The sequence below is a fragment of the Struthio camelus genome, chromosome 35 (assembly GCF_040807025.1).
Source record: "Struthio camelus isolate bStrCam1 chromosome 35, bStrCam1.hap1, whole genome shotgun sequence".
NCBI lineage: Eukaryota > Metazoa > Chordata > Aves > Struthioniformes > Struthionidae > Struthio > Struthio camelus.
Genome location: NC_090976.1, coordinates 527,126 through 549,687, shown reverse-complemented (window position 1 = coordinate 549,687; position 22,562 = coordinate 527,126). Strand labels below are relative to the sequence as shown.

Here is a 22,562-nt window from a genome sequence, read left to right as displayed (position 1 = left end):
GTCCGCCGCGGCCGGTCCCGGCTCCGCGTCGCCCGCTCGCGCCCCGCGCTCCCACCGATCCCCCCCCGGCCGCTTCAGGAGAGCAAAACCTTTGCGCCGGGCCACAGCCGCCTTTTTATTTACAGCCGGTGCCGCGGCCGCCCGGGGGAAGAGCGGCACGGGTGGGCGCCGCCAGCCGGGACGGGGCCCAGGCACCCGTCCGGAGCGCCGGCCCGGCGCAGCGCTGGCCTCGGCGCGCTCCCGGGAGGCTCCTCTCAGAGGAGCAGCCGCAGGGAGTACTCGGAGTGGGCCCAGCGCCGGGCCGGCTTGGCCGTGCGGCCGATCATGGGCAGCTTCTGGGTGTAGCGGGAGACGTGGCCGGGGCCGTGGTGCTGCGGGAAGCTGGTCTGGAAGAGGCGGCCCTGGCAGCGGCGGCCCGCCTGGCGCCCGGCGATGACGAAGCTGAAGCGCGGGGCGCCGCGGGGGGCGAAGCGGCACTTCTGGAAGACGTCGCGCACGCCGGGCCGGTGGCCGGGCTGGCAGGAGGCGCCGCGGGGCCGGGCCAGGCTGGCGGAGCGGTGCAGGGCCGGCCGGGCGCCCGGCGGCGCCTCGGCCCGCGGGCTCTCCTCCTCCCGCGGGCTCACCGTGCCGCTGGCCGTCAGCTGCGGCATCTTGCGCGCGGGGGCCTCGCCGGCCCCGCCGAAAGCCGGCGGCTCCTTCCGGGCGCCCTCGGGGCTGCCGGGGCCGGCGGGCGGCGGGTCGGCGGGTCGCGGCCCCGCGCCGGTGCCGAAGCGCGGCGCCAGGCTGTCGCCGAAGAAGTCGTAGAGCTCGCGGTACATGTCGTGCAGGGGGACGGCGGGCGGCGCGGGGGCCGCGCCGGAGCCGCCGCCGCCGCCACCGAGCGGCAGCAGGGGCCGGCCGAGGCCGAAGGCCGCCTCGGCCGGGGCGTCGCGCGGCGGGCTGTGCCGCGGGGAACCCTCCCGCCGCGGCCCCTCCGGCCCGGCCCCCGGGGCCGGCGCCAGCTGCGCCTTCATCTTGAGCAGACGCTCGACGGCCACCTGCGGGGCAGAGGGGGCTGGGTGGCGCCGGGCGCGCCGCGGCCCCCCCCCCACCCCGGCCACCCCGCCCGGCCGCCCCCACTCACCAGGATGGCGCCGTAGACCTTGTGCCCGTCCGCCTTCACCTGGGCGTTGGAGACGGAGTAGTCGTCCAGCACGGCCTGCAGGCCGGCCCAGTAGGTGGAGAGGTGGGGGTAGAGGACGCGCTCCACGGCCTGCGGGCAGGCGGGCGGGCAGCACCCAGCGCGGGGCTCCCCGGGGCCGCGCCGCCCCCTCCGCCCGCCCGCCCGCCGTTACCTTCCAGCCCAGGGCGTGCAGCCCCACCACGGCGCCGTAGTGGGAGCAGAGCGGGCGCACGGGGTCGGCCAGCACCTTCTGCAGCGCCAGCAGGATCTGGTGGTAGAGGCCGCTCACCAGGTCGCCGTGAGTCCTGCGGGCGACAGGGCGAGCGCTGCAGGCCTCACCGCCGGGCGCTCGCCTTCCCGCCTAACTCCGGGGGGAGCCGCCGCGAGCCGCCCCCCCCTCCCCCGGCAAAGCCAGCCCCGAAACCTTGGGCAACGGAGAACCTCCCGCGTCCGGGTTGGGAGAGCCGGCCGGCCCCCGCCGCCCCCTCACCAGAAGATGCGGCTCAGCAGCATGGCGGCGTAGTCGCGCAGCGTCCAGTGGTCGTTGAGGGGGTTGATGGAGGCGGCCAGCGGCTCCAGCACGCAGTACATGACGCTGCCGATGAGGCTCTTGACGTAGGAGCCCAGGCACAGGTACGGGTTCTGGATGAGGCTGCGCGCGATGTGCAGCAGCCGGTTCAGCTGCTCCAGGTCGTGGCTCACCGACTTCACCTGGCGGCGAGGGGGGGCGTCGGCGAGGGGCTGCGGCGGCAGCGGCGCCGCCCCCCCCCCGGCCCCCGCCCCGTCCCCCGCTCACCCCGCTGACCACGTAGACGAAGTAGGGCAGCAGGGCCGCGATCTTGGAGTTGGTCTGCAGGTCCTGCAGGGCCACCTGCAAGGCGAAGCGGCCGGAGCCTTTGGCAGGGAGGGGACCGGGACCCGTCGCCGTCGCCGGGACCCGCCGCCGCTTGGCCCCACGCCGGCGGCTCCGGCGGCGACAGCTCCCGCCCGCACCCACCTTCATCAGCTGGGGGTCGTCACCCAGCACCGCCCGCGTCACGTGCTGGTAGTACTTGAGCAGGTCGTCGGTGAGCGTGGAGACGGCGCCGGGCACTGCGGGGAGCGGGGTTACGGCACCGCCGCCGGGGCGGCCGCCTCGCCCGCCCGCTCCCCGCCGCCTTACCGGCCCCCTGCGGCTCCAGGTTGCCCTTCCCGTCCAGGTAGGAGACGTGCACTGCGGGGGAGCGCGGTGGCCTGAGACAGCCGGCCGGCCGGCCTCGGCCCGACCTCCGCGGCCCTCCCTGGCGCCCCGGCGTCCAGCCTTGGTGTCCGTGACCCGCCCCGGCACCCACGTCCAACCTCGGCATCTGTGACCCGCCCCAGCACCCACGTCCAGCCTTGGTGTCCGTGACCCGCCCCGGCACCCGTGTCCAACCTCGGCATCTGTGACCCGCCCCAGCACCCACGTCCAGCCTTGGTGTCCATGACCTGCCCCAGCACCCGTGTCCAACCTCGGCATCTGTGACCCGCCCCAGCACCCACGTCCAGCCTTGGTGTCCATGACCTGCCCCGGCACCCGTGTCCAACCTCGGCATCTGTGACCCGCCCCAGCACCCACGTCCAGCCTTGGTGTCCATGACCTGCCCCGGCACCCGTGTCCAACCTCGGCATCTGTGACCCGCCCCAGCACCCACGTCCAGCCTTGGTGTCCATGACCCGCCCCGGCACCTGTGTCCAACCTCGGCATCTGTGACCCGCCCCAGCACCCACGTCCAGCCTTGGTGTCCATGACCTGCCCCGGCACCCGTGTCCAACCTCGGCATCTGTGACCCGCCCCAGCACCCACGTCCAGCCTTGGTGTCCGTGACCCGCCCCGGCACCTGTGTCCAACCTCGGCATCTGTGACCCGCCCCAGCACCCACGTCCAGCCTTGGTGTCCATGATCCGCCCCAGCACCCACGCCCAACTTCCATGTCCACGTCTGACCTCGGCATCTCTGACCCACCCCAGCACCCACGTTCAGCCTTGGTGACCAGGACCCGCCACAGCGCTCGCCGTCCGACCTCCATGTCTGCGTCCAACCTTGGAATCCATGACCCACCCCAGCACTCGCATCCAACCTCGGCATTTGTGACCCACTCCGGCACCCACATCCGATCTCCATGTCCACATCCAACCTCAGCATCCATGACCCGCCCTGGCACCCACATCCAACCTTGGTGTCCATGACCCCCCACGGCACCCGTGTCCAACCTCGGCATCTGTGACCCACCCCAGCACCCGCATCCGACCTCCACGTCCCACTCCAGCACCCGCGTCCCACCTCGGTACCGCCCGCAGGGTCAGGCGGGAGCGGGGCCTGGCGCGCGCCCACCTCGCACGGCCGTCTCGGCGCAGCCCTTGGGGATGTTGGTGGCCAGGGCCAGCTCCACCAGGTTCACCTCCCGGTCCTCCTGGAAGTACAGCTCGCCCTCCTTGAGGGCCCGGAAGGGCAGCGCGTCCGGCGAGCCGTAGCCGCACACCGCCTGCGGGGACACGACGGCGCGGTGAGGCGGCCGCGGGCCGGGGGACGCGGGCCGCCGGGCCCCCTCCCGCTCACCTCCACGTTGCTCCAGCGCAGCGCCCGGTTGAAGTCCTCGGCCGTGAGGCGCCGCCGCCGCGTGTGCTTCAGGAACTGCGAGCTGTTCTGCGGGAGCGGCGCGCTCAGCCCGGCCGCCCCGGGGGGCGCCGCGGGAGCGGGGACGGGCCCGGCCCTACCTGCGTGGCCTCCCGCAGCCGGTAGCAGACGTCCTCGGCCAGCAGCGCCGCCACCTCGTCGGAGAGCTCCAGCCCGGCGCTCTCCGCCATCAGCCGCACCGACTCGCGCGGCAGCTCCACGAACCGCCGCTCCTCCCGCTCCGACATGGCGCCGCCGCCGCCGCCGCCCGGCCCCGCCGCGCCGCGCCGCCCCGCGCCCCCTCCCCGGGGGCGGAGCCGTGCGAAGGGGGAGGGCCGTAGCGGGTGTCATCGGGAGGCCCCGCCCCGGGGAGGGGCTATGCAAATATGATTCGCCGCGGGGCCTTTCGGGAGGCGTCGGCGGGCCCGGAACGGCGCCGCTCGGGGGTCCCGCGGCGGGCCGGGTCGGGCGGCTGCGAGGACTCCGGGGGAGCCGGGAGAGGCGGGTCGGGTCGGGGGGGTGGTCGGGGCGGCGGGGTCCGTGGGTTGTGCGGTGGCGGGCGTCGGGGAGGGCGGGGGTGCGCCGGGGAGGGGGCATCGCTTCTCGGCCTTTTGGCTAAGATCAAGTGTAGTATCTGTTCTTATCAGTTTAATATCTGATACGTCCTCGATGAGAGGACTTTATATTAAACGGATTTTTGGGCGCGGGAGTTGGACCCGGAGCTTGCTCCCTCCGCTCCGCGCATCGTCCCGGTGTTGCAGTGCCTCCGGGAACGGTGCACCTCCTGCGGGAGGAGCTGGTGCTGGTGAAAGAGAGAGCTGAGGCGCGGGGGTGTCTGGGGTGGGCGGCAGGGGGGGCTGTGCCGGGGCGGTTGCGTCTCGGGGCTGGGGGCGGCGGTGGTGCCGGGGCCGGGGGCGGGGCTGGGGGCGGCGGCAGGTGCCGCCGGGGCTGCGCGCGGGCGCTGCGGGGTCCCTGGCGGGTCGGCGGGCGGCTGCCGGCGGCGGGAAAGGGAAGCTGCCGGCTCGGCGGACACGCGGCGTCCCGAGAGGAGAGCGCGGAGCGGAGCGGAGCGGCCGCGGCTGCCGGGCGGAGCCGGGTCTCGGCGGGGGTCTCGGCGGGAGCCGGGCGCGGTGCGTGTGTGTGTTGGGGGGGGCGGGGGGCGTATGCAAATGAGGCCTGGGGCGGGAAAGAGGAGGCGGGGTGCATGCTAATAGCAAGGGCGGGACGTATGCAAACGAGTCGCGGACGGAGCCGCGGGGGCCTTCGGGAGGCGTCGGCGGGCCCGGAACGGCGCCTCTCGGGGGTCCCGCGGCGGGGCGGACCGGGTCGGGCGGCTGCGAGGACTCCGGGGGAGCCGGGAGAGGCGGGTCGGGTCGGGGGGGGTGGTCGGGGCGGTGGCGACTACGAGGGGTCCGGGCGGGCTCGGGGGCGGGGCGTATGCAAAGGAGGTGCGGGGAGGCCGGTCGGGACGGGCCCGGTGGAGGGAAGGGGGCGGGGCTATGCAGATGAGGTGAGGAGAGGCCGGTCGGGACGGGCCCGGTGGTCGGCGGGGGCGGGGCTATGCAGATGAGGTGCGAGACGTGCCAATGCGCGCGGGGAGCGGGTCAGGCGTGGGGCGGGGCTGATGCAAATCGAGAGGGAGGGAGGGAGGGAGGGAAGAGGAAGGGCGGTGCGAGCGCGAAAAGGGGCGTGTTCATGCAAACGAGGTGCCGCGGGGGCCTTCGGGAGGCTCCGTCCGGGCCGGAACGGCGCCGCTCGGGGGTCCCGCGGCGGGGCGGACCGGGTCGGGCGGCTGCGAGGACTCCGGGGGAGCCGGGAGAGGCGGGTCGGGTCGGGGGGGTGCGACGGGGCGGCGGGGTCCGTGGGTTGTGCGATGGCGGGTGTCGGAGAGGGCGGGGGTGCGTGGGGGCGGGGGTATCGCTTCTCGGCCTTTTGGCTAAGATCAAGTGTAGTATCTGTTCTTATCAGTTTAATATCTGATACGTCCTCGATGAGAGGACTTTATATTAAACGGATTTTTGGGCGCGGGAGTTGGACCCGGAGCTTGCTCCCTCCGCTCCGCGCATCGTCCCGGTATTGCAGTGCCTCCGGGAACGGTGCACCTCCTGCGGGAGGAGCTGGTGCTGGTGAAAGAGAGAGCTGAGGCGTGGGGGTGTCGGGGGTGGGCGGCAGCGGGGGCTGTGCCGGGGCGGTTGCGTCTCGGGGCTGGGGGCGGCGGTAGGTGCCGCTGGGGCTGTGCGCGGGCGCTGCGGGGTCCCTGGCGGGTCAGCGGGCGGCTGCCGGCGGCGGGAGAGGGAAGCTGCCGGCTCGGCGGACACGCGGCGTCCCGAGAGGAGAGCGCGGAGCGGAGCGGCCGCGGCTGCCGGGCGGAGCCGGGTCTCGGCGGGGGTCTCGGCGGGAGCCGGGCGCGGTGCGTGTGTGTGTTGGGGGGGGCGGGGGCGTATGCAAATGAGGCCTGGGGCGGGAAAGAGGAGGCGGGGTGCATGCTAATAGCAAGGGCGGGACGTATGCAAACGAGTCGCGGACGGAGCCGCGGGGGCCTTAGGGAGGCGTCGGCGGGCCCGGAACGGCGCCTCTCGGGGGTCCGCGGCGGGGCGGGCCGGGTCGGGCGGCTGCGAGGACTCGGGGGAGCCGGGAGAGGCGGGTCGGGTCGGGGGGGTGGTCGGGGCGGTGGCGACTACGAGGGGTCCGGGCGGGCTCGGGGGCGGGGCGTATGCAAAGGAGGTGCGGGGAGGCCGGTCGGGACGGGCCCGGTGGAGGGAAGGGGGCGGGGCTATGCAGATGAGGTGAGGAGAGGCCGGTCGGGACGGGCCCGGTGGTCGGCGGGGGGGCGGGGCTATGCAGATGAGGTGCGAGACGTGCCAATGCGCGCGGGGAGCGGGTCAGGCGTGGGGCGGGGCTGATGCAAATCGAGAGGGAGGGAGGGAGGGAGGGAAGAGGAAGGGCGGTGCGAGCGCGAAAAGGGGCGTGTTCATGCAAACGAGGTGCCGCGGGGGCCTTCGGGAGGTGTCGGCGGGCCCGGAACGGCGCCGCTCGGGGGTCCCGCGGCGGGGCGGGCCGGGTCGGGCGGCTGCGGGGACTCCGGGGGAGCCGGGAGAGGAGGGTCGGGTCGGGGAGGTGCGACGGGGCGGCGGGGTCCGTGGGTTGTGCGGTGGCGGGCGCCGGGGAGGGCGGGGGTGCGCCGGGGCGGGGGCATCGCTTCTCGGCCTTTTGGCTAAGATCAAGTGTAGTATCTGTTCTTATCAGTTTAATATCTGATACGTCCTCGATGAGAGGACTTTATATTAAACGGATTTTTGGGCGCGGGAGTTGGACCCGGAGCTTGCTCCCTCCGCTCCGCGCATCGTCCCGGTATTGCAGTGCCTCCGGGAACGGTGCACCTCCTGCGGGAGGAGCTGGTGCTGGTGAAAGAGAGAGCTGAGCTTTGAACCAACGCGCTGGGGATTCGCGTCACCCTGGGTTATTTCTTCTTCGACCCTTTTCCTTCCCTTCCAGCCCCGGTTCCTGCCCCGCCGGCTCCCGCTCCCGCCCCAGCCGGCGCACGGCAACGCGCAGCCAGGCCACGACTCCAAACTAGAACTTTTATTAGCAAACGCGAAACTGCCAACGTAGAAAACGGTTCCCAGCCACCGCCCCCCCCCAACCCCCGCGGCTCAGTCGGCAGGAGCCGCGCTCGCCCCCCAGTCCACACGGCCCAGGCGCCGCTCCACCATGGCGGGCAGGAAGCTCCGCAGGAAGTGGTAGAAGTCGTGGAAGAGCGGCCCGGGGCCGGGGGCCGGCGCGAAGCGGAGCAGGGCGCGCAGGTCCGGCGGGGCGCCCTCCGCCCGGGCGCTGGCCTCGAAGCGCAGCAGCGGCTCCGGCGGCCGCCCGGCTCCCGCCTGCTCCGCGATGGCCTCCGACACCTTCGCCTCCAGCTCCAGGTCGCCGCTGTCGCCCTCGGCCCCCGCCGCGCCGCCCGCCCGCTGCAGCTGCCGCCGCACGCGCCGCCGGCCCGTCCACACGCGGTGCCACACGGCGCAGCTCCAGCTCGCCACCTCCTCCTCGGCGCCCTGGGCCCGCCGCCGCCGCTTCCTGCCCGGCCCCGCCGCGCCGCTGTCCGTCCCCTCCGGCAGCGGACGCTTGGACCCCGCCGCCGGCTGCTCCGTCGGAGGTGGCTCATCCGGCGGCCGCTCCAGGGGGTCGCTGGGGGCTATTGGTGGCTCCAGGGGGTCGCTGGAGGCTGCTGGCAGTTCTGGAGGGTCGCTGGGGGCTGTTGGTGGCTCCAGGGGGTCGCTGGGGGCTGCTGAGGGGTCGCTGGGGGCTGCTGGCAGTTCTGGAGGGTCGCTGGGGGCTGTTGGCGGCTCCAGGGGGTCGCTGTGGGCTGTTGGCGGCTCCAGGGGGTCGCTGTGGGCTGTTGGCGGCTCCAGGGGGTCGCTGGGGGCTGCTGGTGGCTCCAGGGGGTCGCTGGGGGCTGCTGGTGGCTCCAGGGGGTCGCTGGGGGCTGCTGAGGGGTCGCTGGGGGCTGTTGGCGGCTCCAGGGGGTCGCTGGGGGCTGCTGAGGGGTCGCTGGGGGCTGTTGGCGGCTCCAGGGGGTCGCTGGGGGCTGCTGAGGGGTCGCTGGGGGCTGTTGGCGGCTCCAGGGGGTCGCTGGGGGCTGCCGAGGGGTCGCTGGGGGCTGCCGGCGGCTCCAGGGGGTCGCTGGGGGCTGTTGGTGGCTCCAGGGGGTCGCTGGGGGCTGCTGGCAGTTCTGGAGGGTCGCTGGGGGCTGTTGGCAGCTCCAGGGGGTCGCTGGGGGCTGTTGGCGGCTCCAGGGGGTCGCTGGGGGCTGCTGAGGGGTCGCTGGGGGCTGTTGGCGGCTCCAGGGGGTCGCTGGGGGCTGCCGAGGGGTCGCTGGGGGCTGCCGGCGGCTCCAGGGGGTCGCTGGGGGCTGTTGGTGGCTCCAGGGGGTCGCTGGGGGCTGCCGGCGGCTCCCCCCGCCCCGGCTCCTCGAGAACCGATCCCCGCGGCCCCGACTCCTCTCCGGGGACTTCCCGCTGCTGCGCGCAGCTGCATTTCAGCACGTGGCCCAGCACGAAGGCGACGGCGGCGCAAACCTCCCGGAACCAGCGGCGCCCGAACCCGGGCGCCCGGCTCAGCTGCTGCCGGCCGGCGGGCGAGAGCGCGGCCGCGTCGAAGGCGACGGCGAGGAGGAAAGCGTCGGCTCCCGGCCCGCCCGACTCCAGCGCGCCGGGCTGGAAGAGCCGCACGAGCCCCCAGGCTTTGCCCTTGCTGGACTTGCGGCGGTACTGCAGGCTGCGGCAGTACTTGGCCGCGTCGCGGCAGCAGCGGCCGAAGCGCGCCGCCGTCTTCTCGGTGACGTTGGCCGCCACGTTGTGGCTCAGCTCGAAGGGGTCCTGCAGGTTGAAGGGTCCCAGCTTCAGCCGGCCGCCGGCCTCCGCGGGCAGGGGCAGCGCCCGGCCCTCGCGCAGCGAGATCACCTGCCCGGCGAAGTCGTAGTCGCCGAAGACGCGGAAGAACTCGGCCAGGAGGGAGCCTGGGGGTGCGAGGGACACGCGGAGGGGTGAGAGCAGCTCCGGGCCGCCGCCGCCACCACCGCCGCCGGCCCCGGCGCTCACCCGGGCTCTCCGCGTTGGCGCTGCTCCCCAGCGCCGAGGCGTCCCGGGGGAAGCTGCAGTCCCAGCCCTCCACCACGCTGCGGTCCTCGTCCCCTAGGGCAGAGCGAGGGGGTCCGTGAGAGACCGGGCCGGGGGGACGCGCGACGGCCGCCCCGACGGCAACCTACCTGCCAGCTCGCGGAGCCGGGCCAGCGCGGGCAGCACCGGCGGGCTGCGCGTCTGCAGGAAGAAGAGCACCAGCAGCGTCAGCGCGTAGTTGGTGAGGAGGGGGCCGGCCCCGGAGGGGCTTCCTGCGGGGAGACGGAGGGCTCAGAGCCGGCCCCCCGCCGCCGCGCGCCGGACCCCGCCGCCGGGCCGCGTCCCACCTGCCAGGCCCTGCTGCTTGGCCCAGTGGCGCAGCGCGTAGACCAGCGGGCGCACGCGCTCGTCCGCCTCCGCGCAGAGCCGCAGGAAGTGCGTGTTGCGGAGCGCCAGCCTGCCGAACGGGACGGACGGACGGACGCGTCGGTGGGAGCCGCCGGGATCCCCCGCCGCGCTCCCCCCCCCCCCCCCGCCAACCCAACCGCCGCCACCGAACCTGTTGTCGATGGAGACGTCGCCCAGCAGCCCCGACTGCTTGTGGCAGAACTTGACGACGGGGCGGCGGGCGGCGGGCACGGCCCGGACGCGGCGCGCCCCCGGCACGCAGCGCCGCAGCACGGCCGCCACCAGCTCCAGCAGCTCCGGAGGCGCCAGCTCGGCGTCGTCCGAGTCCGAGGAGCCCGAGCCGGCCCGGCCCGCCGCCAAGCTCTCGCTGCCCTCCAGGTCCAGGAAGAGATCCAGGTCGCAGCCGTGGACGTCGAAGCCGTTGACGGAGGAGCCGAAGGGCAGGACGGCGCAGCCTAGGTGGGACGGCACCGGGTGGCACCGGGTGGCACGGGGCCGGCGCGAGCACCCGCCCGCGCGCGACTCACCTGGGAAGAACTCGGAGAAAACCTCCTGGAAGAGGGCGACCAGCAGGTGCCGCAGGCGCCGCTCGGCCTCGCTCAGCTCCAGCAGCTCCACCAGCCGCGACATCTGCGCCTCCACCTGCCCCAGCCCCCCCCCGTCACCGCCGGCCCGAGCCCCCCGCCGCCCCCCCGCCCCCAGCCTGGGACCCCCGGCGCCCCCCCAAGGGCCACCAGTTGGCCCCGGCACCTCTCTAGGACCGCTGTCCCCGGGACCCTGCTAAGAGCCACCGGTGGTTCTGGCGCCCCTGCCACCACCCCAATGGCCCCCCGCCAGAGCCCCCAGGCCCCCTGCCACCACCCAAGACCCCCCTGCGCAGAGCTTGGGGCCACCAGCACCCCCGGGACCCCTCCTCAAAGGCCACCAGTAGCCCCAGCACCTCTCTAGGACCCACCCGCCAGAGACCAGGGACCCTGGTGCCCCCCTGGAATCCCCTGCCCAGAGCCTGGGACCCCTGACACCCTCCGCCCAGAGCCTGAGACCCCCGGGACCCCCCTGCCCGGAGCCTGGGGCCACCAACACCCCCGAGACCCCTCTCAAGGGCCACCGGTAGCCCTAGCACCGCTCTAGGACCCACCTGCCAGAGACCTGGGACCCCGGTGCCCCTCTGCCCAGAGCCTGGGACCCCGGCACATCCCTGGGGACCCCCCACCAGGATTATGGGACCCCGGTGCCCCCCCCCCCGGGCCCCCCACCCAGATCCTGGAACCCCCAGGACCCCCTGCCCAGAGCCTGGGACGCCCCGAGACTCCCCCCATCTGGAGTCTAAGACCCCCAGCACCTCCCTGGGGACCCCCTACCCAGATTCAGGGACCACCAGCGCCCTCCACCCTCCAGGACCCCCCACCCAGAGTCTGGGACCCCCCCAGCACCACCCCAGGACCCCCTGCCCCCCCCCCCCCCGGGGCCCCACTCACATCCGGGGCCTGGCAGAGGGCGGCAGCCAGCTGCGGGGGGCTGAGCGGGGGCCGGCGGGGGCCGGCGCGCCCCGGCGGGCCGCAGGCGAAGGGCTGCTGGCGGCGGGGCCGCACGCGCAGCCGGCGGCCGCCCAGGTTGTGCCGGGGTCGGGCCAGCGCCCGCGCCCGGGCCGCCGCGTCGCCCAGCTCCACGATGGCGTAGGCGCCCTGCGGGCAGGGCCCGGTCAGCGCCGCCGCCGCCCCCCCGGTTCCCCCCCAACTACCCCCGGCCGCCGCTCACCTTCTCCTTGTCCATCACGACGGCGGCCACGTCCCCGAAGGCGGCGAAGTAGCGGGCGAGGGCCGGGGCGGCCGTGCCCCGGGGGAAGCCGCTGACGAAGAGGCTGCGCCGGGCCTGGGCGCAGCGCTCGGCCCGCAGCTCCCGCAGCCGCCGGTGCTTCCGCCCGCGCAGGTGCGACGCCAGGCTCGGTCCTGCGCGGGGCGCCGGTGGCGGCGTCAGGGCGGGCGGCCCCTGGCCCCCACCCGGGCCCGGCCCCGGCCCCGGTCCTCACCCGGGCCCGGCCCCGGCCCCCACTCGGCTCCGGTCCTGGCCCCAGCCCCCACCCGGTACCGGTCCTCACCCGGACCCCACTCGACCCCAGCCCCAGTCCTGGCCCCCACCCGGCTCCGGTCCCAGTCCCGGTCCCCACCTTGTCCCGGTCCCCACCCAGCTCCGGTCCTGGCCCCGACCCCCACCCCGGTCCCGGACCCCACTCGACTCCAGCCCCCACCCGGCTCCAGTCCCGGCCCTGACCCCCACCCGGGCCCGGACCCCACTCAGCCCCAGCCCTGGTCCCAGTCCCCACCCGGCTCCGGTCCCGGCCCCGACCCCCACCCGGTCCCGACTCCGGTCCCAGTCCCGGTCCCCACCCGGTCCCGGTCCCCACCCAGCCCCCACTCGACCCCAGCCCCGGTCCCGGCCCCCACCTGACCCCGGCCCCGGCCCCCACGCGGTCCCGGCCCCCACGCAGTCCCAGTCCCCACCCGGCTCCGTTCCCCACCCGGCCCCGGCCCCTACGCAGTCCCGGTCCCCACCCGGCCCCGGCCCCGGCCCCCACGCAGTCCCGGTCCCCACCCGGCCCCGGCCCCGGCCCCGGCCCCCACGCAGTCCCGGTCCCCATTCGGCCCCGGCCCCCACGCAGTCCCGGTCCCCACGCGGTCCCGGCCCCGGCCCCCACTCACGGTTCGCCGCAACCACGCGGCAGAGGCGGCAGCGGAACCCGCCGCGCGGCAGCGCCTCCACGTCCGGGTCCGTCTCCGGGTCCCGATCCCCACCCGGCTCCGGCTCCGGTTCCGGATCCTCCTCCGGGTCCGGTCCCAGATGCGGGTCCGAGTCCCGGTCCGTGTCCAGGTCCCCGTCCGGCTCCGGCTCCGCTTCCCAACCCGGCTCCGAATCCATCTCCTGTTCCTCCTCCGCCCCGGGCTCCGCTTCCCGGCCCGGTGCCGCCGCCGCTGCCCGCTCCATCGCCGCCCTCCCGCGCCGCGCCGCCGCCAGCAGCCCCGGAGTCCGCCCGCCCTCGCCTCCCCCCGGGAACTTCCGGCGGGAGCGGGTCCGTCCCCCCCTCTCCTCCCCCCGGGAACTTCCGGCGGGAGCGGGTCCGTCCCCCCTCGCCTTCCCCCCGGGAACTTCCGGCGGGAGCGGGTCCGTCCCCCCTCGCCTCCCCCCGGGAACTTCCGGCGGGAGCGGGTCCGTCCCCCCTCGCCTTCCCCCGGGAACTTCCGGCGGGAGCGGGTCCGTCCCCCCTCGCCTCCCCCCGGGAACTTCCGGCGGGAGCGGGTCCGTCCCCCCTCGCCTTCCCCCGGGAACTTCCGGCGGGAGCGGGTCCGTCCCCCCCTCTCCTCCCCCCGGGAACTTCCGGCGGGAGCGGGTCCGTCCCCCCTCGCCTTCCCCCCGGGAACTTCCGGCGGGAGCGGGTCCGTCCGCCCTCTCCTCCCCCCGGGAACTTCCGGCGGGAGCGGGTCCGTCCCCCCTCGCCTTCCCCCCGGGAACTTCCGGCGGGAGCAGGTCCGTCCGCCCTCTCCTCCCCCCGGGAACTTCCGGCGGGAGCGGGTCCGTCCCCCCCTCGCCTCCCCCCGGGAACTTCCGGCGGGAGCGGGTCCGTCCCCCCCTCGCCTCCCCCCGGGAACTTCCGGCGGGAGCGGGTCCGTCCCCCCTCGCCTCCCCCCGGGAACTTCCGGCGGGAGCGGGTCCGCCCCCCCTCGCCTCCCTCCGGGAACTTCCGGCGGGAGCGGGTCTGCCCACCCCGGTGCCCCCGGGGAGCCGCCCACCCCGGTGCCCGCCGGTGCCGGTGCCGGTGCCGAGGACGCGGCTGAAGAAAAGGCGTCCGTTTATTTCCTGTCGCTACAGAACCGGGAACAGCTCAAGATACAAAACCGGCGGTCGCGCTCGCTCCATGTACAAAAGGGGCCCGCGGCGAGGGGGGGGGGGGGGAGGGGGCGTGGCCTCTGCAGGCCCCACCCCCCTCCCCACCCCCCTCTCCCCCCGCGCCGCGGTTGCTATGGAAATTAAAAAAAAATACAAAAGGGGCGGGGCCGGCGGGGGTCAGTCCTCCAGGACGATGGGCTCGGAGGTGCTGGCGGGGTGGGGGGGGGCGGCGGGGGGGGGCGGCGCCAGGGCCCCCCCGGGCCGCAGCGGCAGCCCCGGCTTCACCTTGAGGGGCAGGTTGGGGCGGCGGGCGGCGCGGCGCATCTCCAGGTGCGTCAGGGCCTTGCGCAGCGCCCTGGGGGGGGGGGACACGTGTCACCCCAACCCCCCCCGTGTCACACGTGTCCCCCCCCCCGGGTCCCCCCCCCCCCCCGGGCCCACCTGGTGTCCTTGGTGGCCACGAAGACGACGGGGTTGGGAGCGTCGGCCGGGTTCAGCTTCTGGCGCTTGGCGGCCGGCTGGGAGCCGGCGCGCAGCCCCCCCGCCGCCGCCGCCGCCGCCGGCCGCCCGTTGGCCGAGAAGGGCAGCCCCGCCCCCGCCACCTGCCGAGCCGCCGTCAGGCCCCGCCCCTGCCACCTCTGGCCCCGCCCCAAGCTCCTTCCTCCCTCCCCGCCCCCGTCACAAATAACCAACCCGTGTCCCCCCCCCCTTCTCCTGCCCCCATAGGTCCTAAGAGCTGCCAGTTAACTCCAGCCCCGCCCCCTTCCCCATAGCTCCACCCCCTTGTCAATCATCCAGGCACCGCCCCCATGTCAGCCCCGCCTCTTTCAGCCAGGCCCCACCCTCATCTCCCTCGCCAATCGCAGCCCACCCTCTCTCTCATAGACCCTCCCCCCTTGTCAATCACCTCCAGGCCCCGCCCCTTCTCTCACAGCCCCACCCCACCCCCATCAATCACCCTCAGGCTCCCCCCACCCCATCCCTGTCAATCACCTCCAGACCCCGCCCCTTCCCTCACAGCCCCGCCCCATCCCACCGTCCATCACCCCAAGCTCCACCCCATCCCTGTCCATCACCTCAGGCTCCACCCCCTCTCCAAAGCCCCGCCCCTTCCCCATCAATCACCCCCCAGGCCCCACCCCATCCCACCCCCCGGCCCCGCCCCGCGCACCCGGGCGGCCCGGTGGCCCTCGCCGGCGCCCTCGTAGCCCCGCTTGCCGCCCAGCCCGGCCAGGCCCCGGCTCTGGCTCAGCTGGTTGCGGTTAATCGGCGTCTTGGTGCCGCGCGGCGCCTTGGGCTTCAGCGGGGCCTGCGCCGCTGCGGGGGCGGGGCTGAGCGCGGCTGGCCCCGCCCCCGGCCCCGCCCCCCTGCCCTACACACGAGAGCGGGGGGGGGCACGTGTGCCCCCCGGCCCCATGGAGGCTCCGTGCTGCCCCCCAGCAGCCCCCCCCCCGGCTCCATGGCACCCGTCCGGTGCCCCCCAGCCCCATGGGGGCCCCGTGCTGCCCCCCCCAGCCCCCCCTCACCCCCCCAGCCCCATGGCACCCGTCCAGTGCCCCCTGGCCCCATGGAGGCCCCGTGCTGCCCCCCAGCAGCCCCCCCTGGCTCCATGGCACCCGTCCGGTGCCCCCCCAGCCCCATGGAGGCCCCGTGCTGCCCCCCAGCAGCCCCCCCCGGCCCCATGGCACCCGTCCGGTGCCCCCCCAGCCCCATGGGGGCCCCGTGCTGCCCCCCAGCAGCCCCCCCCCGGCTCCATGGCACCCATCCGGTGCCCCCCAGCCCCATGGGGGCCCCGTGCTGCCCCCCCCAGCCCCATGGCACCCGTCCAGTGCCCCCTGGCCCCATGGAGGCCCCGTGCTGCCCCCCAGCAGCCCCCCACCCCGGCCCCATGGCACCCGTCTGGTGCCCCCCCAGCCCCATGGGGGCCCCGTGCTGCCTCCCAGCAGCCCCCCCCTCACCCCCCTAGCCCCATGGCACCCGTCCGGTGCCCCCCCAGCCCCATGGAGGCCCCGTGCTGCCCCCCACCCCGGCCCCATGGCACCCCTCCGGTGCCCCCCGGCCCCATGGAGGCCTTGTGCCACCCCCCTGCTGGCCCCCCCCACGGAGGCCCCATGCTGCCCCCCAGCCAGCCCCCCTCACCACCCCCGGCCCCATGGAGGCCCCACGCTGCCCTCCCCCAGCCCCATGGAGGCCCCGTGCCGCCTCCCACACCCCCCCGGCCCCGTGCCGCCCCCCCCCATACCTCCTCCAGCCCCACAGAGGCCCCATGGCCCCCCCTGCATCCCCCCCAGCCGCATAGAGGCCCTGTGCCACCCCCCCACACCCCCGGCCCTGTGCCTACTCCGTATCCCCCCCAGCCCCACAGAGGCCCCATGGCCCCCCCCCACATCCCCCCAGCCCCACAGAGGCCCCATGCCCCCCCCCATACTCTCCCCCAGCAACCCCCCGGAGGCCCCATGGCCCCCCCCCCGTACCCTCCTCCAGGCCCCCAGCGGCCCCATGGCCCCCCCTACATCCCCCCAGCCCCACAGAAGCCCTGTGCCTCCCCCGTACTCTCCCCCAGCAGCCCCATGGAGGCCCCATGGCCCCCCCCGTACCCTCCTCCAGCCCCCCGGAGGCCCCATGGTCCCCCCTACATCCCCCCAGCCACATGGAGGCCCTGTGCCTCCCCTGTACTCTCCCCCAGCAGCCCCCCGGAGGCCCCATGGCCCCCCCCTGGAGGGTACCCCCCCCCGCCGCTCACCCAGCTCCTTGACGATGGCGGCCAGGGGCAGCCGCGCCAGCGGGTGGATCTTGAGCGGCGCCTTGGCGGCCTTGGGGAGGCGGATGGAGCCTGCGGCGGCCAAGAGGGGAGCGTGAGGGGGGTGGGGGAGAGACCCCCCCCGCCCCCCCCCAACCCGCCCGGCGTACACTCGGCCTTGATGGCGTTGGCGTTGATGGGGGCGTAGGGGCGGCGGGCGGCGCGCCGGGGCTGCAGCACGTCGCGGCAGACGCGGCGCGCCAGCCGCGTCAGCTTGGTGGTCTGCAGCAGGAAGGTCTGCCGGTTCTTGGCCAGCAGCTTGGCCCGGCTGGCGCTGCTGGCGTAGGGCGAGAGGCTCTGCGCCTCCGGCCGCGAGAGGTGCCCCCGCGAGTGCGGCTCCTGCGGGGGGGGGGCGGGGGGTCAGCGAGCGGCTGGGGGCCGCGGTGGGTGGCGCCCCCCCCCCCCCGACAAGCCCAGCCCGGCTCACCGCCGCGCCGCGGGCCGCCCCCTCCAGCTGCGTCGGCGTCTTCAGCCCCCCGTACTTCTTCCAGTAGATCCAGCAGGAAGCGCAGAGGCGGCACTGCATGTTGGGGGGGCCCCAGGCGTACCACTGCGCCGACTGCGTGGCTGCGGGGGGGGGGTTAGGGGGGCTGCTGCCCACCCCGCTGCCCCCCCCCCCGGGTCCTGCTTGCTGCCCGCCGTGTCCCCCTCGCTGCCCTGCTGCCCCCCTCCCTGCCCCACTACCCCCCCTCCCTCCCTTCCCCCCCCGCTGCCCCCCACCGAGCCCGGGAACCCACCCCGTTGCCCCCCCCCCGCCCCGCTGCCCCCCATGTCCCCCTTGTGTCCCCTTCCCTGCCCTGCAGCCCCCCTGCGTCCCCCTTCCTGCCCCCCGTGACCCTCTGCCCCCCCAGCACCCCCTCCCTGCCCCCCGTGACCCTCTGCCCCCCCAGCACCCCCTCCCTGCTCCCCATCCCCCTCGCTGCCCCCCCGTGACCCTCTGCCCCCCCAGCACCCCCTCCCTGCCCCCCGTGACCCTCTGCCCCCCCAGCACCCCCTCCCTGCCCCCCGTGTCCCTCCCTGCCCCCCATGACCCTCTGCCCCCCAGTACCCCCTCCCTGCCCCCACATCCCCCTCCCTGCCCCCCCAGCACCCCCTCGCTGCCCCCCCGTGACCCTCTGCCCCCCAGCACCCCCTCCCTGCCCCCACGTCCCCCTCCCTGCCCGCCCGTGACCCTCTGCCCCCCCCAGCACCCCCTCACTGCCCCCCTCCCTGCCCCGCTGCCCCTATGTACCCCCCACTCTGCCCCCTTGCCCCTAAATAGCCCCCATTTGCCCCTACGGGCCCCTGCCCACCCCCATCACCCCTACCTGCCCCCCTGCCACTATACACCCCCCCTCCCCATCACCCCTATGGGCCTCCCCCACCCCGTTGCCCCTACGCACCCCCCAACACCCCTACGCACCCCCCCAACACCCCTACGCACCCCCCCAACACCCCCACGCGCCCCCCCATCGCCCCACTGACTGTGGCAGCTCTCGCAGGTGAGGCCCTTCTGGAAGCCGGCGCCGTTCAGGCCGGGCTTGGAGCCCACCGAGATGATCTGGTTGGGGTTGGGCTTGGTGCTGGGGGGGCAGAGGGGTGAGGGGGGGGCGGGGGCCGGCCCCGGGGGGGCTCCCTGCCGTCGCCCTCCCCCCCCGCCCTGCCCCGGCCCCCACTCACTACGTGGGGATGTAGACTTGCTTCAGCTTGCTGTCCGCCTCCGCCGCCTTGAGCCGTTTCTGCGAGCCGAGAGGGGGGGGCTGAGCCGGCGGCGGGGGGCGACCCCCGGCCCCCCCCCCCCTCGCACCCCCCGGCCCCCCCCCAACACCTGCTGGATGTAGCGGTCGGTGGTTTTCCACATGTAGTAGAACTGCACGATGCTGGCCAGCGACTTCCAGGGCAGCTGCGGGGAGCGGTGGGGGGTGAGACCCCGCGGTGAGACCCCCCCCCCCCCCAAAACACCCCACCGCCCCCTCCCCAAGCCCCGGCGGCGCTCACAAAATCCTGCCGGATGTCGTTGAAGTCCTTGCCGTACTTCTCGAGCGCCTCCTCGAAGAGCATGGCCTCGGAGGCGGACCACTCCTCCATCTCGTCGCGGCACAGCACCGGGCCGCCCTGCGGCACCAGCGTGGCCATGGCCTTGGCCAGGTCGTAGCCGTTGCGCTGCAGCGTGTCCATGGCGTGGAACTGCACGCGGGGGGGGGGGAGGCGTGAGCGGCGCCGGCCCCCTCCCCTGCCGCCGCCGGCGTCCCCCGCCGCCACCATCGCCCCCCCCCGTGCTCACCAGCGTGATGTCGCGGGAGGCGGCGGCCGCGCTCATGTGCAGGCTGGGCTGCCGGATGGAGCTGCTGCAGTCGAGGGCGCGGGCGAAGGTGCCGACGGCGCTGGGGGCGGGCGAGGGGGGGTGGGGGGGGGCGTCAGCGGCGTACGCCCGCCACCGCCGCCGTCGCCCGCCACCACTGTCACCCGCCGGCTCACCGCGCCACCACCAGGAACTGGTCGATCTGCCGGTCGGTCAGCGGGTTGTCGGGGTCCCACACTTTCATCTCCATCTTCTGCTGGTTCCGGTTGTCCGATTCGCCTGGGGGACGGGGACGGGGTGGGTGGGGGAGCGCAGACCCCCCCCCCACCGCCTTCCTCCACCCCTCCCGGCCCCCCGCCGCCGCCTCACCCTCCGCCAGCCGGTCGGGGATCTCCGCTTGGTACTTGCAGCCGACCCGGATCTCGCCCTGGTCGGCCAGGAGGGTTTTCTGGACGGGGTCGAACACCAGCGAGTAGAAGAAACAGTCCTGGGAAGAGGAAGAAGAGGGAGGGAGGAAGGTGAGGGGGGCACGCAGTGGGCTGGGCCCCCCACCCCCACCCCAAAACGGCAAGGCCTCACCTCCTTCTCCAAGTACTGGCCCAGGATGTCGGTCTCGTTGAGGAGCGTCACGCTGCACTTCCCCCTGCGGGCGCACAGGCCGGGCTCACGGCCCCGCCGCCGGGGAGGGGGGGGGCGCCCCGCTGTCCCCCCCCGCTGTTGTCCCCTCCCTCCTTGTCCCCCCCCCCCGCCGCCGCACGCACCGGATGTGAGTGGCCGGCAGCGACTCGAACTGCCGGGAGAGGAAGAGCTCGCGGTGCTTGAGCTGGTGCCGCTGCTGCTCCGTCATGGCCGGCTGCTTGGACTCCTCCTCGAACTCGCCTGGGCGCAGCGCCGGCGTCAGCCCCCAAAGACGCCTTCCCCCCCCCACCACCACCCAAAAAAACACCTTCCGCCCCCCCCCCACAACCCCACCGCCGTCGGGGAAGGGGCTGCCCCCGCTTGGGTTGGAGGGGGGGACCCCCGGCGCCCCGCACTCACGCGCGTTGCTGTCGGCCAGGCTGTTCAGGCTGCTGGAAATGTCCCGCCGGCGGAAGAGACAAACCACCTTGGCCTCCACGTTGCCATTGGCGGTCTGCGGGGAGGGGGCGCTGAGCGGGAGGCAGGCGGGACCCCCCCCCCCCACACTTCATTTCACCCCCCAGGGCGGGGGGGAAGCCGGGCGGCCCCTCACCTTGTTGAGCTCCTCGATGCGCCGCACCAGGTAGGGGTTGCTGGAGGAGTTCTCAAAATAGACGTAGTCTGCGGGGAGAAGAGGCTCAGGGCGGGGGGCTCGCTGGGGCGGGGGGGCTCGCTGGGGCGGGGGGGGTGTCCCAGCGCAGCCCCCGCCCCGCAGGATGCCTCCGAAACCCGGGGGTGGGGGGGGCTCGCGCCCCCCGCCAACGCCCCTGCTGCGCGCGGGGGGCTCCGTCCGGCTGTTGGGGGGGGGGAACGGACCCCCCCACACACACACACATTGATGGGGAGGGGGCTCCTCTGCCCCCTTCGCGGCCCCCCCCGCCAGCCCCTCTCCTTTATGTCGCGGTTGTGCTCCTCTAACAGCTAAGGGCGCCCCAAAATGGGGGGATCCCCCCCCCAAGGATCCCCCTTCCTCCCCCCTCAGATTCCCCCTCCCCCCCCACAACGGATCCCCCTTCCCTCCTCTAACAGTTAAGGGGGCCCCAAAATGGGGGGATCCCCCCTTTCCCCCCTACAACGGATCCCCAAAATGGGGGGATCCCCCTTCCTCCCCTCACGGATCCCCCCCCCCGGATTCCTTCTTCTCCCCTCCGGATTCCCCCCCGATCCCCCTTCCCCCCCTCACAAATCCCCCCCCACAGACCCCCCCCGGATCCCCCTTCGTCCCCCTCACAGACCCCCCCGATCCCCCTTCCCCCCCTCACAGATCCCCCCTCACAAATCCCCCCCCTGGATCCCCCTTTCCCCTCTCACAGACCCCCCCCACAGACCCCCCCCGGATCCCCCTTCGTCCCCCTCACAGACCCCCCGGATCCCCCTTCCCCCCTCACAGACCCCCCCCCCACAGACCCCCCCGGATCCCCCTTCTCCCCCTCACAGACCCCCCCCGGATCCCCCTTCGTCCCCCTCACAGACCCCCCCGATCCCCCTTCCCCCCTCACAGACCCCCCCCCTCACAGACCCCCCCGGATCCCCCTTCTCCCCCTCACAGACCCCCCGGATCCCCCTTCCCCCCTCACAGACCCCCCCCCCACAGACCCCCCCGGCTCCCCCTTCTCCCCCTCACAGACCCCCCTCGGATCCCCCTTCGTCCCCCTCACAGACCCCCCCCAATCCCCCTTCCCCCCCTCACAGATCCCCCCTCACAAATCCCCCCCCTGGATCCCCCTTTCCCCCCTCACAGACCCCCCCCACAGACCCCCCCGGATCCCCCTTCTCCCCCTCACAGACCCTCCCCCCACAGACCCCCCCAGATCCCCCTTCTCCCCTTCACAGACCCCCCCAGATCCCCCTTCCCCCCTCACAGACACCCCCCCCCCACAGACCCCCCCGGATCCCCCTTCTCCCCCTCACAGACCCCCCGGATCCCCCTTCTCCCCCTCACAGACCCCCCCAGATCCCCCTTCGTCCCCCTCACAGACCCCCCCCGATCCCCCCCCGCCCTCACAGACCCCCCCCGGATCCCCCTTCGTCCCCCTCACAGACCCCCCCGATCCCCCTTCCCCCCTCACAGACCCCCCCCCTCACAGACCCCCCCGGATCCCCCTTCTCCCCCTCACAGACCCCCCCAGATCCCCCTTCCCCCCTCACAGACCCCCCCAGATCCCCCTTCCCCCCCTCACAGACACCCCCCGATCCCCCCCCGCCCTCACAGACCCCCCCAGATCCCCCTTCGTCCCCCTCACAGACCCCCCCCCGATCCCTCCCCGCCCTCCCGCCGCCGCCGGCCCCTCGCTCACCGCCGACGCGGTACATGTTGGCCGCCATGGCCGCTCGCTCGGCCGCGCTACCCCCGGGCCCGACCCGGGCCGCGCTTCATCGCCTCCCGCCGCCTCCCGCCGCCGCCGCCTCCCGTCGCCTCCGCACCGGCGCGACCCGCTCGGGCAGCTCGGGAGGGGGCTCGGCGCGGCCGCGGGCTCGGCGCGGCCTCGGGCCCTTCCGCAGCCGCCTCGGCTCTCTCCGGGCCGCGCTCGGCTCTTTCCGGAGACGCTCGGCTCTTTCCGGGGCCCCCTCGGCTCTTTCCGGGCCCCGCTCGGCTCTTTCCGGGCCCCCTCGGCTCTCTCCGGGCCGCGCTCGGCTCTTTCCGGAGACGCTCGGCTCTTTCCGGGGCCCCCTCGGCTCTTTCCGGGCCCCGCTCGGCTCTTTCCGGAGCCCCCTTGGCTCTTTCCGGAGCCCCCTCGGCTCTTTCCGGGCCCCCTCGGCTCTTCCCGGGCCCCCTCGGCTCTTCCCGGAGCCCCCTTCGGCTCTTTCCGGGCCCCTTCGGCTCTTTCCGGGCCCCGCTCGGCTCTTTCCGGGCCCCGCTCGGCTCTTTCCGGAGCCCCCTCGGCTCTTTCCGGGGCCCCTCGGCTCTTTCCGGAGCCCCCTCGGCTCTTTCCGGAGCCCCCTCGGCTCTTTCCGGGCCCCGCTCGGCTCTTCCCGGGGCCCCCTCGGCTCTTTCCGGAGCCCCCTCGGCTCTTTCCGGAGCCCCCTCGGCTCTTTCCGGGGCCCCTCGGCTCTTTCCGGGGCCCCTCGGCTCTTTCCGGGCCCCGCTCGGCTCTTTCCGGAGC

General features: G+C 75.2%; 3 protein-coding genes and 3 non-coding genes across 12 annotated transcripts in view; 3 read left to right on the top strand and 3 right to left on the bottom strand.

Moving 5' to 3' along the window:
• Positions 1-12,876, bottom strand: part of LOC138063726 (speckle targeted PIP5K1A-regulated poly(A) polymerase-like) — a 28,914-nt gene extending 16,038 nt beyond the window's left edge. For 2 of the 4 annotated variants that reach the window (XM_068923617.1, XM_068923618.1), the window contains exons 1-9: positions 12,517-12,876; positions 11,576-11,766; positions 11,296-11,502; positions 9,969-10,459; positions 9,757-9,866; positions 9,559-9,681; positions 9,392-9,484; positions 8,748-9,309; positions 7,718-8,687 (exon numbers count right to left, since the gene is read on the bottom strand). In XM_068923617.1, the coding sequence (XP_068779718.1) occupies positions 7,718-8,687; positions 8,748-9,309; positions 9,392-9,484; positions 9,559-9,681; positions 9,757-9,866; positions 9,969-10,459; positions 11,296-11,502; positions 11,576-11,766; positions 12,517-12,799 (3,030 nt within the window). In that variant the 5' untranslated portion in view covers positions 12,800-12,876. The remainder of the gene's footprint in view (positions 1-7,717; positions 8,688-8,747; positions 9,310-9,391; positions 9,485-9,558; positions 9,682-9,756; positions 9,867-9,968; positions 10,460-11,295; positions 11,503-11,575; positions 11,767-12,516) is intronic. The other 2 variants (XM_068923620.1, XM_068923619.1) reach the window with 2 other exon arrangements.
• Positions 94-4,081, bottom strand: TAF6L (TATA-box binding protein associated factor 6 like). Of its 4 annotated transcripts, XM_068923720.1 has the most exons (11): positions 3,899-4,081; positions 3,741-3,827; positions 3,516-3,666; positions 2,325-2,375; positions 2,160-2,254; positions 1,959-2,033; positions 1,653-1,873; positions 1,335-1,467; positions 1,124-1,252; positions 1,003-1,037; positions 94-546 (listed from the first exon to the last, which is right to left on the bottom strand). In XM_068923720.1, the coding sequence occupies exons 1-11, from the start codon at positions 4,043-4,045 to the stop codon at positions 255-257; spliced, it is 1,416 nt and encodes a 471-aa protein (XP_068779821.1). In that variant the 5' UTR covers positions 4,046-4,081; the 3' UTR covers positions 94-254. The 4 variants fall into 4 exon arrangements, with proteins under 4 accessions (XP_068779821.1, XP_068779818.1, XP_068779820.1 ...); XM_068923717.1 differs by having other exon boundaries at positions 100-1,037; XM_068923719.1 differs by having other exon boundaries at positions 100-1,037; positions 1,124-1,198.
• On the top strand, positions 4,393-4,583 carry LOC138063790 (U2 spliceosomal RNA). Its single transcript, XR_011137158.1, has one exon. It is a non-coding gene; the product is annotated as a U2 spliceosomal RNA (small nuclear RNA).
• LOC138063795 (U2 spliceosomal RNA) lies at positions 5,714-5,904 on the top strand. Its single transcript, XR_011137163.1, has one exon. It is a non-coding gene; the product is annotated as a U2 spliceosomal RNA (small nuclear RNA).
• Positions 6,992-7,182, top strand: LOC138063784 (U2 spliceosomal RNA). The gene has a single exon (XR_011137152.1). It is a non-coding gene; the product is annotated as a U2 spliceosomal RNA (small nuclear RNA).
• Positions 12,877-13,644: 768 nt separating the features above from the next.
• Positions 13,645-21,914, bottom strand: MTA2 (metastasis associated 1 family member 2). The gene is made up of 18 exons (XM_068923630.1): positions 21,756-21,914; positions 20,012-20,079; positions 19,819-19,912; positions 19,542-19,659; positions 19,360-19,423; positions 19,150-19,267; positions 18,957-19,059; positions 18,763-18,862; positions 18,477-18,665; positions 18,307-18,381; positions 18,159-18,217; positions 17,964-18,061; positions 16,927-17,066; positions 16,610-16,838; positions 16,443-16,532; positions 14,871-15,016; positions 14,141-14,301; positions 13,645-14,054 (listed from the first exon to the last, which is right to left on the bottom strand). The coding sequence occupies exons 1-18, from the start codon at positions 21,781-21,783 to the stop codon at positions 13,877-13,879; spliced, it is 2,058 nt and encodes a 685-aa protein (XP_068779731.1). The 5' UTR covers positions 21,784-21,914; the 3' UTR covers positions 13,645-13,876.
• Between the last annotated feature and the right edge of the window lie 648 nt (positions 21,915-22,562).